A 14341-nucleotide genomic window follows, 5' to 3' on the forward strand; every position below is an offset into this window, starting at 1 on the left:
TGTTTTGGTTACTGTAGCCTTGTAGTATAGTTTGAAGTCAGGTAGCGTGATGCCTCCAGCTTTGTTCTTTTGACTTAGGATTGTCTTGGAGATGCAGGCTCTTTTTTGTTTCCATATGAACTTTAAAGCAGTTTTTTCCAATTCTGTGAAGAAGCTCATTGGTAGCTTGATGGGGATGGCATTGAATCTACAAATTACCTTGGGCAGTATGGCCATTTTCACGATATTGATTCTTCCTATCCATGAGCATGGTATGTTCTTCCATTTGTTTGTGTCCTCTTTGATTTCACTGAGCAGTGGTTTGTAGTTCTCCTTGAAGAGGTCCTTTACATCCCTTGTAAGTTGGATTCCTAGGTATTTTATTCTCTTTGAAGCAATTGTGAATGGAAGTTCATTCCTGATTTGGCTCTCTGTTTGTCTGTTACTGGTGTATAAGAATGCTTGTGATTTTTGCACATTAATTTTGTATCCTGAGACTTTGCTGAAGTTGCTGATCAGCTTAAGGAGATTTTGGGCTGAGACAATGGGGTTTTCTAAATATACAATCATGTCATCTGCAAACAGGGACAATTTAACTTCTTCTTTTCCTAACTGAATCCCCTTCATTTCTTTCTCTTGCCTGATTGCCCTAGCCAGAACTTCCAACACTATGTTGAATAGGAGTGGTGAGAGAGGGCATCCCTGTCTTGTGCCAGTTTTCAAAGGGAATTTTTCCAGTTTTTGCCCATTCAGTATGATATTGGCTGTGGGTTTGTCATAAATAGCTCTTATTATTTTGAGGTACGTTCCATCAATACCGAATTTATTGAACGTTTTTAGCATTAAGGGCTGCTGAATTTTGTCAAAAGCCTTTTCTGCATCTATTGAGATAATGATGTGGTTCTTGTCTTTGGTTCTGTTTATATGCTGGATTATGTTTATTGATTTGCGAATGTTGAACCAGCCTTGCATCCCAGGGATGAAGCCCACTTGATCATGGTGGATAAGCTTTTTGATGTGTTGCTGAATCCGGTTTGCCAGTATTTTATTGAGGATTTTTGCATCGATGTTCATCAGGGATATTGGTCTAAAATTCTCTTTTTTTGTTGTGTCTCTGCCAGGCTTTGGTATCAGGATGATGTTGGCCTCATAAAATGAGTTAGGGAGGATTCCCTCTTTTTCTATTGATTGGAATAGTTTCAGAAGGAATGGTACCAACTCCTCCTTGTACCTCTGGTAGAATTCAGCTGTGAATCCATCTGGTCCTGGACTTTTTTTGGTTGGTAGGCTATTAATTATTGCCTCAATTTCAGAGCCTGCTATTGGTCTATTCAGGGATTCAACTTCTTCCTGGTTTAGTCTTGGAAGAGTGTAAGTGTCCAGGAAATTATCCATTTCTTCTAGATTTTCCAGTTTTTTTGCGTAGAGGTGTTTATAGTATTCTCTGATGGTAGTTTGTATTTCTGTGGGGTCGGTGGTGATATCCCCTTTATCATTTTTAATTGCGCCGATTTGATTCTTCTCTCTTTTCTTCTTTATTAGTCTTGCCAGCGGTCTGTCAATTTTGTTGATCTTTTCAAAAAACCAACTCCTGGATTCATTGATTTTTTGGAGGGTTTTTTGTGTCTCTATCTCCTTCAGTTCTGCTCTGATTTTAGTTATTTCTTGCCTTCTGCTAGCTTTCGAATGTGTTTGCTCTTGCTTCTCTAATTCTTTTAATTGCGATGTTAGAGTGTCAATTTTAGATCTTTCCTGCTTTCTCTTGTGGGCATTTAGTGCTATAAATTCCCCTCTACACACTGCTTTAAATGTGTCCCAGAGATTCTGGTATGTTGTATCTTTGTTCTCATTGGTTTCAAAGAACATCTTTATTTCTGCCTTCATTTCGTTATGTACCCAGTAGTCATTCAGGGGCAGGTTGTTCAGTTTCCATGTAGTTGAGCGGTTTTGATTGAGTTTCTTAGTCCTGAGTTCTAGTTTGATTGCACTGTGGTCTGAGAGACAGTTTGTTATAATTTCTGTTCTTGTACATTTGCTGAGGAGTGCTTTACTTCCAATTACGTGGTTAATTTTGGAGTAAGTACGATGTGGTGCTGAGAAGAATGTATATTCTGTTGATTTGGGGTGGAGAGTTCTATAGATGTCTCTTAGGTCTGCTTGCTGCAGAGATGAGTTCAATTCCTGGATATCCTTGTTAACTTTCTGTCTCTTTGATCTGTCTAATGTTGACAGTGGAGTGTTGAAGTCTCCCATTATTATTGTATGGGAGTCTAAGTCTCTTTGTAAGTCTCTAAGGACTTGCTTTATGAATCTGGGTGCTCCTGTATTGGGTGCATATATATTTAGGATAGTTAGCTCTTCCTGTTGAATTGATCCCTTTACCATTATGTAATGGCCTTCTTTGTCTCTTTTGATCTTTGATGGTTTAAAGTCTGTTTTATCAGAGACTAGTATTGCAACCCTCGCTTTTTTTGTTCTCCATTTGCTTGGTAAATCTTCCTCCATCCCTTTATTTTGAGCCTATGTATGTCTCTGTGTGTGAGATGGGTCTCCTGAATACAGCAGACTGATGGGTCTTGACTCTTTATCCAGTTTGCCAGTCTGTGTCTTTTAATTGGAGCATTTAGTCCATTTACATTTAAGGTTAAGATTGTTATGTGTGAACTTGATCCTGCCATTATGATATTAACTGGTTATTTCGCTCGTTAGTTGATGCAGTTTCTTCCTAGCCTTGATGGTCTTTACATTTTGGCATGTTTTTGCAATGGCTGGTACCGGTTGTTCCTTTCCATGTTTAGTGCTTCCTTCAGGGTCTCTTGTAAGGCAGGCCTAGAGGAGCAACTCCAAGACACATAATTGCCAGATTCACCAAAGTTGAAATGAAGGAAAAAATCTTAAGGGCAGCCAGAGAGAAAGGTCGGGTTACCCACAAAGGGAAGCCCATCAGACTAACAGCAGATCTCTCGGCAGAAACTCTTCAAGCCAGAAGAGAGTGGGGGCCAATATTCAACATTCTTAAAGAAAAGAATTTTAAACCCAGAATTTTATATCCAGCCAAACTAAGTTTCATAAGTGAAGGAGAAATAAAATCCTTTACAGATAAGCAAATGCTTAGAGATTTTGTTCACCTAATTTCTAAACAGATTGAGTAATATGACAATGGAGAGGCAAAAATATCAGCTTAGCTTAGTGAGAAATCAAAGGGGCATGTTATCAGATTTCAGAAATAGTCAGTCATGATCACCCAGATATAGAAAGTACTACACTGAGCTTTTTCCACATAAGAGGAGAGCTACTCTTGGAGAGAAGAACACATTCTTCGAGAACACTCTTTTCCCAAGAAGGGAGCTAAATCACTCAACTTCCCCTAGTAGAGAGGAAGTGAAGGGTTTGAGAAAACCCAGGAGGGCCACATCATAGAGCTACTTCCACCAAGAAGAAAATAGCAATAAACAGTATCCCCTAATATTTATAGTAGTCAGCCTTCACATTCATTAACATAAATATCACTCCATTTATTTCATGTCTTTGAATAAATATTTGTAATTTTCTCCATAAAGATTTTAATCATCTTTGGTTAGATTTATTGTTGTTTTAATTGCTTTTTAAAATAGTGTCTTTATTTTCCTAATTGTTTGTTGCTAGAGTGTATACATTCTGATTTTTGTATATTGCTTTTTATCTAGGACCCTTGCTGAACCCTCTTTTTAATTATAATGGTTTGTAATTTTTTTTGGATTTTCTCTGTAGACTATTATCTGCAAATATGACTATCATTTCTTTCCAGTTCTCACATTTTTAATTTCCTTTGCTTCTCTTAGCATGCTATCTAGGACCTCTAGTACAATGTTGAATTAGAAGTACCATTAGAAGTACTTATAGTAAGTTACTAACTTCAAAAGAATCCTTTAAAGTTGTCACTACTTAATATGATGTTTGCAGTAGGTTATGGGAAGATAACCTTTAACAGCTTAAGGAAATTCTAGTTCCAGTTTCCTACCAGTTTTGTCTTGAATGGGCATTGCTTTTTCAGTAATTGGTAATATACTTTTTCTCTTTAATCTGTTAATATGGTAAATTACAATAATAGACTAGTGTTAAACCATCTTGAAATTTCTGGGATGAATACTTCTTGGTCATGTTTTATATTTTATTGGATTCAATTTGCTAATATTTTATGTAGCATATCTGTATCCATGGAAATAAGTAAAATTATCCTATAATTTTATCTTCTTTTAGTATTCTTTTCAACTCTCTCAAAGTTTTACTTGCTTCATAAAATAATTTGGGAGCATTCCCTCTTTCTCCAATCTATGGAGTTTTTATATGCAATGTCTCATATACTTCTGGAAGGATAATTAAACCTTATCTCTAGAACTCTCTGGGCTTAATATTTTTTGAGGTATTTTTAAATATTTTTAATATTTTTAAATATTTTTAAACTACTTAAATTCTTTAATGGCGATGAAGCTAGTCACGTTTGTATTTCTTAAAACAGCTATTCTGAGAAGTTATATTATCTAGAAAATTGCCCTTTTTATGTAATTTTTTTTTCTTTTTTTTTTGAGACAGAGTCTGTCTCTGTCACCCAAGATGGAGTGCAGTGGCACGATCTCGGCTCACTGCAGCCTCTGCCTCCAGGGTTCAAGCAATTCTCCTTCCTCAGTCTCTCAAGTAGCTGAGATTACATGTGTGCCTTCATGTCTGGCTAATTTTTTGTATTTTTAGTAGAGACAGAGTTTCACCATGTTGGCCAGGATGACTTTAATCTCCTGACCTCATGATCTGCCTGCCTCTGCCTCCCAAAGTGCTGGGATTACAGGCGTGAGCCACCGTGCCTGGCCTGTAAAATTTTAATGTATTGCTCTCATAGTACTTTCATGAATTGTTTTCATTTATTTTTTAAAATTCGTATTGATGTAAAATATACATATACAATTTACCATATTTACATTTTTAAATGTCCAGTTTAGTGTAAATAAATATATTTATATTCTTTATTGTTCCTTTCATTCCCATCTCTCATCCCCGCTCCCCTTCCCAGACTCTGGTAACCACCAATCTAGTCTTCATCTTCATTAGATCCACATTTTTAGCTCCCACATATGAGTGAGGGCATATGATATTTGTTTTTCTGTGCCTGGCTTATTTTACTTAACATAATGGTTTCCAATTCCATCCATATTGCTGCAAATAACAGGATTTCATTCTTTTTATTGCTGAATAATGTTCCATTGTGTAGATATACCATATTTTATTTATCCATTCATCTGCTGATAGGCACTTAGGTTGATTCCATATTTTGGCTATTATGAATAATGCTGCAATAAACATAGGAGTACAGGTATCTCTTTGATGTATTGATTTCCTTTCTTTTAGATACATACCCGGTAGTGGAATGGCTGGAAAAGATGGAAGTTCTATTGTGAGTTTTTTAAGGAACCTCCATACTGTTTACCATAATGGTAATTTACATTCCCACCAATAGTGTGCACAGGTTCCCCTTTCTCCACATCCTTACCAGCATCTGTTATTGCCTGTAGTTTTGATGTCAGCCATTTTAACTGGGGTAAAATGATACCACATTGTGGTTTGGTTTGCATTTCTCTGATTATTAGTGACTTTGAGCATTTTTTTTTTTTTTTTTTTGTAAACCTGTTGGCCATTTGTATGTCTTCTTTTGAGAAATGTCTGTTCAGATCTTTTGCCAGTTTTTAAATTTAATTATTTATTTATTTTTGGCTGTTGTTTGCACTCTTATGTGTTCTGGTTATTAATCCCTTGTCAGATGGATTGACTGCAAATATTTTCTCCCATTCTGTGGGTTGTAGCTTTACTTGGTTGATTATTTACTTTGCTGTACGGAAGCTTTTCAGTTTGACGTAATCCCATTTATCCATTTTTGCTTTGGTTGCCTGTGCTTTTGATGTCTTACACAGTGTTTGCCCAAATAAATGTCTTGGAGGATTTCAGCAATGCTTTCCTCTAGTAGTTTCATAGTTTAAGGTCTTAGATTCAAGTCTTCAATCCATCTGGATTTGATTTTTGTATATGGTGAGAGATAGAAGTCAATTTTCATTCTCCTATACAGAGTTATCCACTTTTCCCAGAACTATTTATTAACGAGACTGTCATTTTCTCACTGTAAGTTCTTGGTGTTTTTGTCGAAGATGAGTTGACTGTAAATGCATGGATTTATATCTGGGTTATCTATTCTGTCACGTTCGTCTATGTGTCTTTTTTTAATGCCAGCTCCATGGGTTTTTGGTTACTATAGCTTTGTAATAAAATTTGAAGTCACATTGTGTGATGCCTCCAGTTTTGTTCTTTTTGCTCAGGATTGCTTTGGCTATTCGGGAATATTTTAGGATTTTTTTTTTTTAATTTTTGTGAAGAATGTTTTAGGTATATTGATAGGGATTGCATTGAATATGTAAATTGCTCTGGGTAGTATTGTCTTTTTTTTTTTTAACAACAGATATTTATTTCTCACAGTTCTGGAGGCTGAAAGTACAAGATCAAAGGGCCAACTGATCCAGTTCCTGGTGAGGACCATCTTCCTGGCTTGCAGATAGTTGTCTTGCTGTATCCTCACATGGCTCTGGTGGGAAGGGTTGGGTGTGAAGAGGGCACAAAAACTCCTGGTCTCTACTATATTTTTCTATAAGGGTACTGGTCCCATCATAAGGACCCCATCCTGATGACCTCATCTAAACCTAATCACCTCCCAAGACTCCAACTCCTAATAATACCATTACATTAGGGGTTAGGGCTTTAATATATGAATTTTGGGGGCACATCAGCATTCAGTCCATAGCAACACTTTATCCTCAGCCTCAACTCAGGGTTCACCTATTGTTCTCATAATGTCTGTTATAGCAAAAGTATTCAGCCAGGATCATGCATTGCTAAGAGACATTAGTGGTCATGTACCTTTAGCTCTTCCAGTCTAGAAGATTCCTCTTCCAGACTGAGGAATCTTACAGACCAGAGAAGCCAAAGGGACATGATGATTCCTTCACTTTGATGACTTTGACACTTTTGAAGATTATGGAACAGTTAATCTGTAGAACATCCTTCAAGTTGGGTTCATCTGATGACATCTTATGATTAGACTCAGGTTGTGCATTTTGGGGAGGGATATTGCAAAGGTGGATATTGCATTCTCCATGTATCTGTCATACAATTTTAATTTGTCCTATTAACTGTGATCACTTGATTGAAGTGGTGTTTGCCAGATTTTTCTGCTGTAAAGTTACTCTTTGCCTCTTTATTTTTTTTGCCTTCTGTGGCATCATGTACTTTATTTTTTATATATATATATATATATATATATATATATATATATATATATACACTTTAAGTTCTAGGGTACATGTGCACAACGTGCAAGTTTGTTACACATGTATACATGTGCCATGTTGATGTGCTGCACCCGTTAACTCATCATTTACATTAGGTATATCTCCTAATGCTATCCCTCCTCCTTCCCCACACCTCACGACGGGCCCTGGTGTGTGATGTTCCCCATCCTGTGTCCGAATGTTCTCATTGTTCAATTCCCACCTATGAATGAGAACATGCGGTGTTTGGTTTTCTGTCCTTGTGATACTTTGCTCAGAATGATGGTTTCCAGCTTCATCCATGTCCCTACAAAGGACACAAACTCATCCTTTTTTATGGCTGCATAGTATTCCATGGTGTATATGTGCCATATTTTCTTAATCCAGTCTATCATTGATGGACATTTGGGTTGGTTCCAAGTCTTTGCTATTGTGAGTAGTGCCTCAATAAACATACGTGTGCATGTGTCTTCATAGCAGCATAATTTATAATCCTTTAGGTATATCCCCAGTAATGGGATGGCTGAGTCAAATGGTATTTCTAGTTCTAGATCTTTGAGGAATCGCCACACTATCTTCTACAATGGTTGAACTAGTTTACAGTCCCACCAACAGTGTAAAAGCATTCCTATTTCTCCACATCCTCTCCAGCATCTGTTGTTTCCTAACTTTTTAATGATCACCATTCTAACTGGTGTGAGATGGTATCTCATTGTGGTTTTGATTTGTGTTTCTCTGATGGCCAGTGATGATGAGCATTTTTTCATGTGTCTGTTGGCTGCATAAATGTCTTCTTTTGAGAAGTGTCTGTTCATATCCTTTGCCCACTTTTTCATGGGGTTGTTTGATTTTTTCTTGTAAATTTGCTTAAGTTCTTTGTAGATTCTGGATATTAGCGCTTTCTCAGATGGGTAGATTGTAAAAATTTTCTCCCATTCTGTAGGTTGCCTGTTCACTCTGATGGTAGTTTTTTTTTTCTGTGCAGAAGCTGTTTAGTTTAAATAGATCCCATTTGTCAATTTTGGCTTTTGTTGCCATTGCTTTTGGTGTTTTAGTCATGAAGTCCTTGTCCATGCCTATGGCCTGAATGGTATTACCTAGGGTTTCTTCTAGGGTTTTTATGGTTTTAGGCCTAACATTTAAGTCTTTAATCCATCTGAATTAATTTTTGTATTAGATGTAAGGAAGGGATCCAGATTCAGCTTTCTACATGTGGCTAGCCAGTTTTCCCAGCACCATTTATTAAATAGGGAATCCTTTCCCCATTTCTTGTTTTTGTCAGGTTTGTCAAAGATCAGATGACTGTAGATGTGTGGTATTATTTCCGGGGGCTCTATTCTGTTCCATTGGTCTATATGTGTGTTTTGGTACCAGCACCATGCTGTTTTGGTTACTGTAGCCTTGTAGTATAGTTTGAAGTCAGGTAGCATGATGCCTCCAGCTTTGTTCTTTTGGCTTAGGATTGTCTTGGCAATGTGGGTTCTTTTTTGGTTCCATATGAACTTTAAAGTAGTTTTTTCCAATTCTGTGAAGAAAGTTATTGGTAGCTTGATGGGGATGGCATTGAATCTATAAATTACCTTGGGCAGTATGGCCATTTTCACAATACTGATTCTTCCTATCCATGAGCATGGAATGTTCTTCCATTTGTTTGTGTCCTCTTTTATTTCGTTGAGTAGTGGTTTGTAGTTCTCCTTGAAGAGGTCCTTCACATCCCTTGTAAGTTGGATTCCTAGGTATTTTATTCTCTTTGAAGCAATTTTGAAGGAGAGTTCACTCATGATTTGGCTCTCTGTTTGTCTGTTTTTGGTGTATAGGAATGCTTGTGATTTTTACACATTGATTTTGTATCCTGAGACTTTGCTGAAGTTGTTTATCAGCTTAAGGAGATTTTGGGCTGAGACAATGGGGTTTTCTAAATATACAATCATGTCATCTGCAAACAGGGACAATTTGACTTCCTCTTTTCCTAACTGACTACCCTTTATTTCTTTCTTCTGCCTGATTGCCCTGGCCAGCACTTCCAACACTATGTTGAATAGGAGTGGTGAGAGAGGGCATCCCTGTCTTGTGCCAGTTTTCAAAGGGAATGCTTCCAGTTTTTGCCCATTCAGTATGATATTGGCTGTGGGTTTGTCATAAATAGCTCTTATTATTTTGAGATATGTCCCATCAATACCTAGTTTATTGACAGTTTTTAGCATGAAGGCTGTTGAATTTTCTCAAAGGCCTTTTCTGCATCTATTGAGATAATCGTGTGGTTTTTGTCTTTGGTTCTGTTTATATGCTGGATTATGTTTATTGATTTGCGTATATTGAACCAGCCTTGCATCCCAGGGATGAAGCCCACTTGATCGTGGTGGAGAAGCTTTTTGAAGTGCTGCTGGATTCGCTTTGCCAGTATTTTATTGAGGATTTTTGCATCGATGTTCATCAGGGATATTGGTCTAAAATTCCCTTTTTTTGTTGTGTCTCTGCCAGGCTTTGGTATCAGGATGATGTTGGCCTCATGGAATGAGTTAAGGAGGATTCCTTCTATTTCTATTGACTGGAATAGTTTCAGAAGGAATGGTACCAGCTCCTCCTTGCACCTCTGGTAGAATTTTACTGTGAATTCATCTAGTCCTGGACCTTTTTTGTTTGGTAGGCTATTAATTATTGCCTCAATTTCAGAGCCTGCTATTGGTCTATTCAGGGATTCAAATTCTTCCTGATTTAGTCTTGGGAGGGTGTATGTGTCCAGGAATTTATCCATTTCTTCTAGATTTTCTATTTTATTTGCATAGAGGTGTTTATAGTATTCTCTAATGGTAGTTTGTATTTCTGTGGGATTGGTGGTGATATCCCCTTTATCATTTTTTATTGCATCTAGTTGATTCTTCTCTATTTTCTTCTTTATTAGTCTTGCTAGCAGTCTATCAATTTTGTTGATCTTCTGAAAAAACCAGTTCCTGGATTCACTGATTTTCTGCAGGGTTTTTTGTGTCTCTGTCTCCTTCGGTTCTGCTGTGATCTTAGTTATTTCTTGCCTTCTGCTAGCTTTTGAATGTGTTTGCTTTCTTCTCCAGTTCCTTTAATTGTGATGTTAGGGTGTGTATTTTAGATCTTTCCTGCTTTCTCTTGTGGACATTTAATGCTATAAATTTCCCTGTACACACTGCTTTAAATGTGTCTCAAAGGTTCTGGTATGTTGTTTCTTTGTTCTCATTGGTTTCAAAGAACATCTGTATTTCTGCCTCCATTTTGTTATGCACCCAGTAGTCATTCAGGAGCAGGTTGTTCAGTTTCCATGTAGTTGAGCGGTTTTGAGTAAATTTCTTAATCCTGAGTTCTAGTTTGATTGCTCTGTGGTCTGAGAGAGAGTTTGTTATAATTTCTGTTCTTTTACATTTGCTGAGGAGTGCTTTACTTCCAATGATGTGGTCAATTTTGGAATAAGTGTGATGTGGTGCTGAGAAGAATGTATATTCTGTTGATTTGGGATGGAAAGTTCCATGTCTATTAGATCTGCTTGGTGCAGAGCTGAGTTCAATTCCTGGATATCCTTGTTAACTTTCTGTCTCGTTGATCTCTCTAATGTTGATAATGGGGTGTTAAAGTCTCCCATTATTATTGTGTGAGAGTATAAGTCTCTTTGTAGGTCTCTAAGGACTTGCTTTATGAATCTGGGTGCTCCAGTATTGGGGGCATATATATTTAGGATAGTTAGCTCTTCTTGTTGAATTGATCTCTTTACCATTATATAATGACCTTCTTTGTCTCTTCTGTTCTTTGTTGGTTTAAAGTTTGTTTTATCAGAGACTAGGATTGCAACCCCTGTTTTTTTTTCTCTTTTTTTCCATTTGCTTGGTAGATCTTCCTCCATCCCCTTATTTTGAGCCTATGTGTGTCTCTGCCCATGAGATGGGTCTCCTGAATACAGCACACCAATGGGTCTTGACTCTTTATCCAATTTGAGCATCTGTGTCTTTTAATTGGAGCATTTAGCCCATTTACATTTAAGGTTCATATTGTTATGTGTGAATTTGATCCTCTCATTATGATGTTAGCTGGTTATTTTGCTCGTTAGTTGATGCCATTTCTTCCTGGCATTGATGGTCTTTACAATTTGGCATTTTTTTTTGCAGTAGCTGGTACCAGTTGTTCCTTTCCATGTTTAGTGCTTCCTTCAGGAGCTCTTGTAAGGCAGAGCTGGTGGTGACAAAATCTCTAAGCATTTGCTTGTCTGTAAAGGATTTTATTTCTCCTTCACTTATGAAGCTTAGTTTGGCTGGATATGAAATTCTGGGTTGAAAATTATTTTCTTTAAGAATGTTGACTATTGGCCCCCACTCTCTTCTGGCTCCTAGAGTTTCTGCCAAGGGATCCACTTTTAATCTGATGGGCTTCCCTTTGTGGGTAACCTGACCTTTCTCTTGGCTGCCCTTAACATTTTTTCCTTCATTTCAACTTCAGTGAATCTGGCAATTATGTGTCTTGGAGTTGCTCTTCTTGAGGAGTGTGTTTATGGCATTCTCTGTATTTCCTGAATTTGAATGTTGGCCTGCCTCGCTAGGTTGGGGAAGTTCTCCTGGATAATATCCTGAAGAGTGTTTTCCAACTTGGTTCCATTCTCCCTGTCACTTTCAGGTACACCAATTGGACGTAGATTTGGTCTTTTCACATAGTCCCATATTTTTTGGAGGCTTTGTTCGTTTCTTTTTACTCTTTTTTCTCTAAACTTCTCACTTCATTTCATACATTTGATCTTCAATCACTGATACCCTTTCTTCCATTTGATCAAATTGGCTACTGAAGCTTGTGCATGTGTCACATAGTTCTCGTGCCATGGTTTTCAGCTCCATCAGGTATTTTAAGGACTTCTCTATACTGTTTATTCTAGTTAGCCATTCGTCTAATCTGTTTTCAAGGTTTTTAGCTTCTTTGCAATGGCTTCGAACATCCTCCTTTAGCTCAGAGAAGTTTGTTATTACCAATCGTCTGAAGCATTCTTCTCTCAACTCATCAAAGTCATTCTCCTTCCAGCTTTGTTCCATTGCTGGCGAGGAGCTGCGTTCCTTTGGAGGAGAAGAGGCACTCTGATTTTTAGAATTTTCAGGTTTTCTGCTCTGGTTTCTCCACATCTTTGTGGTTTTATGTACCTTTGGTCTTTGATGATGGTGATGTACAGATGGGGTTTTGGTGTGGATGTCCTTTCTGTTTGTTAGTTTTCCTTCTAACAGTCACTACCCTCAGCTTCAGGTCTGTTGGAGTTTGCTGGAGGTCCGCTCCAGATCCTGTTTGCCTGGGTATCACCAGTGGAGGCTGCAGAACAGCAAATATTGCAGAACGGAAAATGTTGCTGCCTGATCCTTCCTTTGGAGGAATGATCATACAGCTTCAGAGGGGCACCCGGCTGTAATAGGTGTCAGTCGGCCCCTACTGGGATGTGCCTCCCAGTTAGGCTACTCAGGGGTCAGGCACCCACTTGAAGGGGCAGTCTGTCCATTCTCAGATCTCAAATTCCATGCTGGGAGAAGCACTACTCTATTCATAGCTGTCAGACAGGGACGTTTAATTCTGCAGAAGTTTCTGCTGCCTTTTTGTTCAGCTATGCCCTGCCTCCAGAGGTGGAGTCTACAGAGGCTTCCTTGAGCTGTAGTGGGCACCACTCTGTTCAAAAATAAACACCCTAATGGTGTGCCTTACGCAACACGAAATGCAAGAACAAGCCAAGCCCTAAATTAGTAGAAGGAAAGAAATAATAAATATCAGAGCAGAAATAAATGAAATTCAGGCTAAAAAACAGAAGATCAACAAAACAAAAAGTTGTTTTTTCAAAATATAAACAAAATTGACAAACCTTTAGCTAGACTAAGAAAAAGAGAAGACCTAAACAAATAAAATCAAAAATGAAAAAGAAGATGTAATAACTGAGACCTCAAATACAAAGAATTATTGAGAGTATTATGAACTATACTCTAATAAATTGGAAAACCTAGAAGACATGGATAATGTCTTCTTGAATGCATACAACCTACAAAGATCGAATCACGAAGAAATAGAGAACCTCAACAAACCCAATAACAAGTAATGAAATAGAGGCTGTGAAATAGCCTCCCATAAAAGAATAGCCCAGTCCTTTGCCCACTTTTTAATAAAGTTGTTTGCTTTTTTCTTGTAAATTTGTTTAAGTTCCTTGTAGACTCTGGATATCAGACCTTGGTCAGATGGATAGATTGCAGAAATTTTCTCCCATTCTGTAGGTTGTCTGTGCACTCTGGTGATAGTTTCTTTTGCCATGCAGAAGCTCCTTAGTTTAATTAGACCCCATTTGCCAATTTTTGCTTTTGTTGCAATTGCTTTTGGCATATTTGTCACGAAATCATTGCCTGTGCCTATGTCCTGAATGTTATGGCCTAGATTATCTTCCAGGGTTTTTATAGTTTTGGATTTTACATTGAAGTTTTTAATCCATCTTGTGTTAACTTTTGTATAAAGTGTAAGGAAGGCATCCAGTGTCCATTTTCTGCGTATGAGATAGCCAGTTCTTCAAGCACCATTTATTAAATAGGGAATCCTTTCCCCATTGCTTGCTTTTGTTGGGTTTGTCAAAGATCAGATGGTTGTAGGTGTGCAGTCTCATTTCTGAGTTCTCTATTCTGTTCCATTGGTCTGTGTGCCTGTTTTGTACCATACCATGCTGTTTAGGTTAGTGTAGCCTTGTGGTATAGTTTGAAGTCAAGTAGCATGATGCCTCCAGCTTTGTTCTTTTTCCTTAGGATTGTCTTAATTATTTGGGCTCTTTAAAAAAATAGTTTCCTCTAATTCTGTGAAGAATGTCAATGGCAGTTTAACAGGAAGAACACTGAATCTATAAATTACTTTTGGTGATATGGCCATTTTCATGATATTGATTCTTCCTATCCATGAGCATGCAATGTTTTTCCATTTGTTTGTGTCCTCTCTGATTTCCCTGAGCAGTGGTTTGTAGCTCTCCTTGAAGAGGTCCTTCATATTCCTTGTTAGCTGTATTTCTA

General features: G+C 37.6%; 1 protein-coding gene across 18 annotated transcripts in view; it reads left to right on the plus strand.

The window, feature by feature from the left end:
- The window catches only part of LRRC9 (leucine rich repeat containing 9), a 157979-nt gene that overhangs the window by 116700 nt on the left and 26938 nt on the right, over positions 1-14341 (plus strand). For 2 of the 18 annotated variants that reach the window (XR_012090974.1, XM_073011052.1), the window contains exon 32: positions 6475-6524. The exons of 13 other annotated variants lie outside the window; for them this stretch is intronic. Coding sequence is in view for 2 of the 5 variants with exons in the window: in XM_073011052.1 (XP_072867153.1) it covers positions 6475-6513 (39 nt within the window). In the remaining 3 variants the exon portion in view is untranslated. Of the gene's footprint in view, positions 1-5358; positions 5576-6474; positions 6525-14341 lie in introns of those variants that run through there. 3 more of the 18 variants (XR_005235390.2, XR_012090975.1, XM_037984075.2) reach the window with 3 other exon arrangements.

Source organism: Chlorocebus sabaeus, chromosome 24, assembly GCF_047675955.1.
Source record: "Chlorocebus sabaeus isolate Y175 chromosome 24, mChlSab1.0.hap1, whole genome shotgun sequence".
In the NCBI taxonomy this organism is placed as follows: Eukaryota; Metazoa; Chordata; class Mammalia; order Primates; family Cercopithecidae; genus Chlorocebus; species Chlorocebus sabaeus.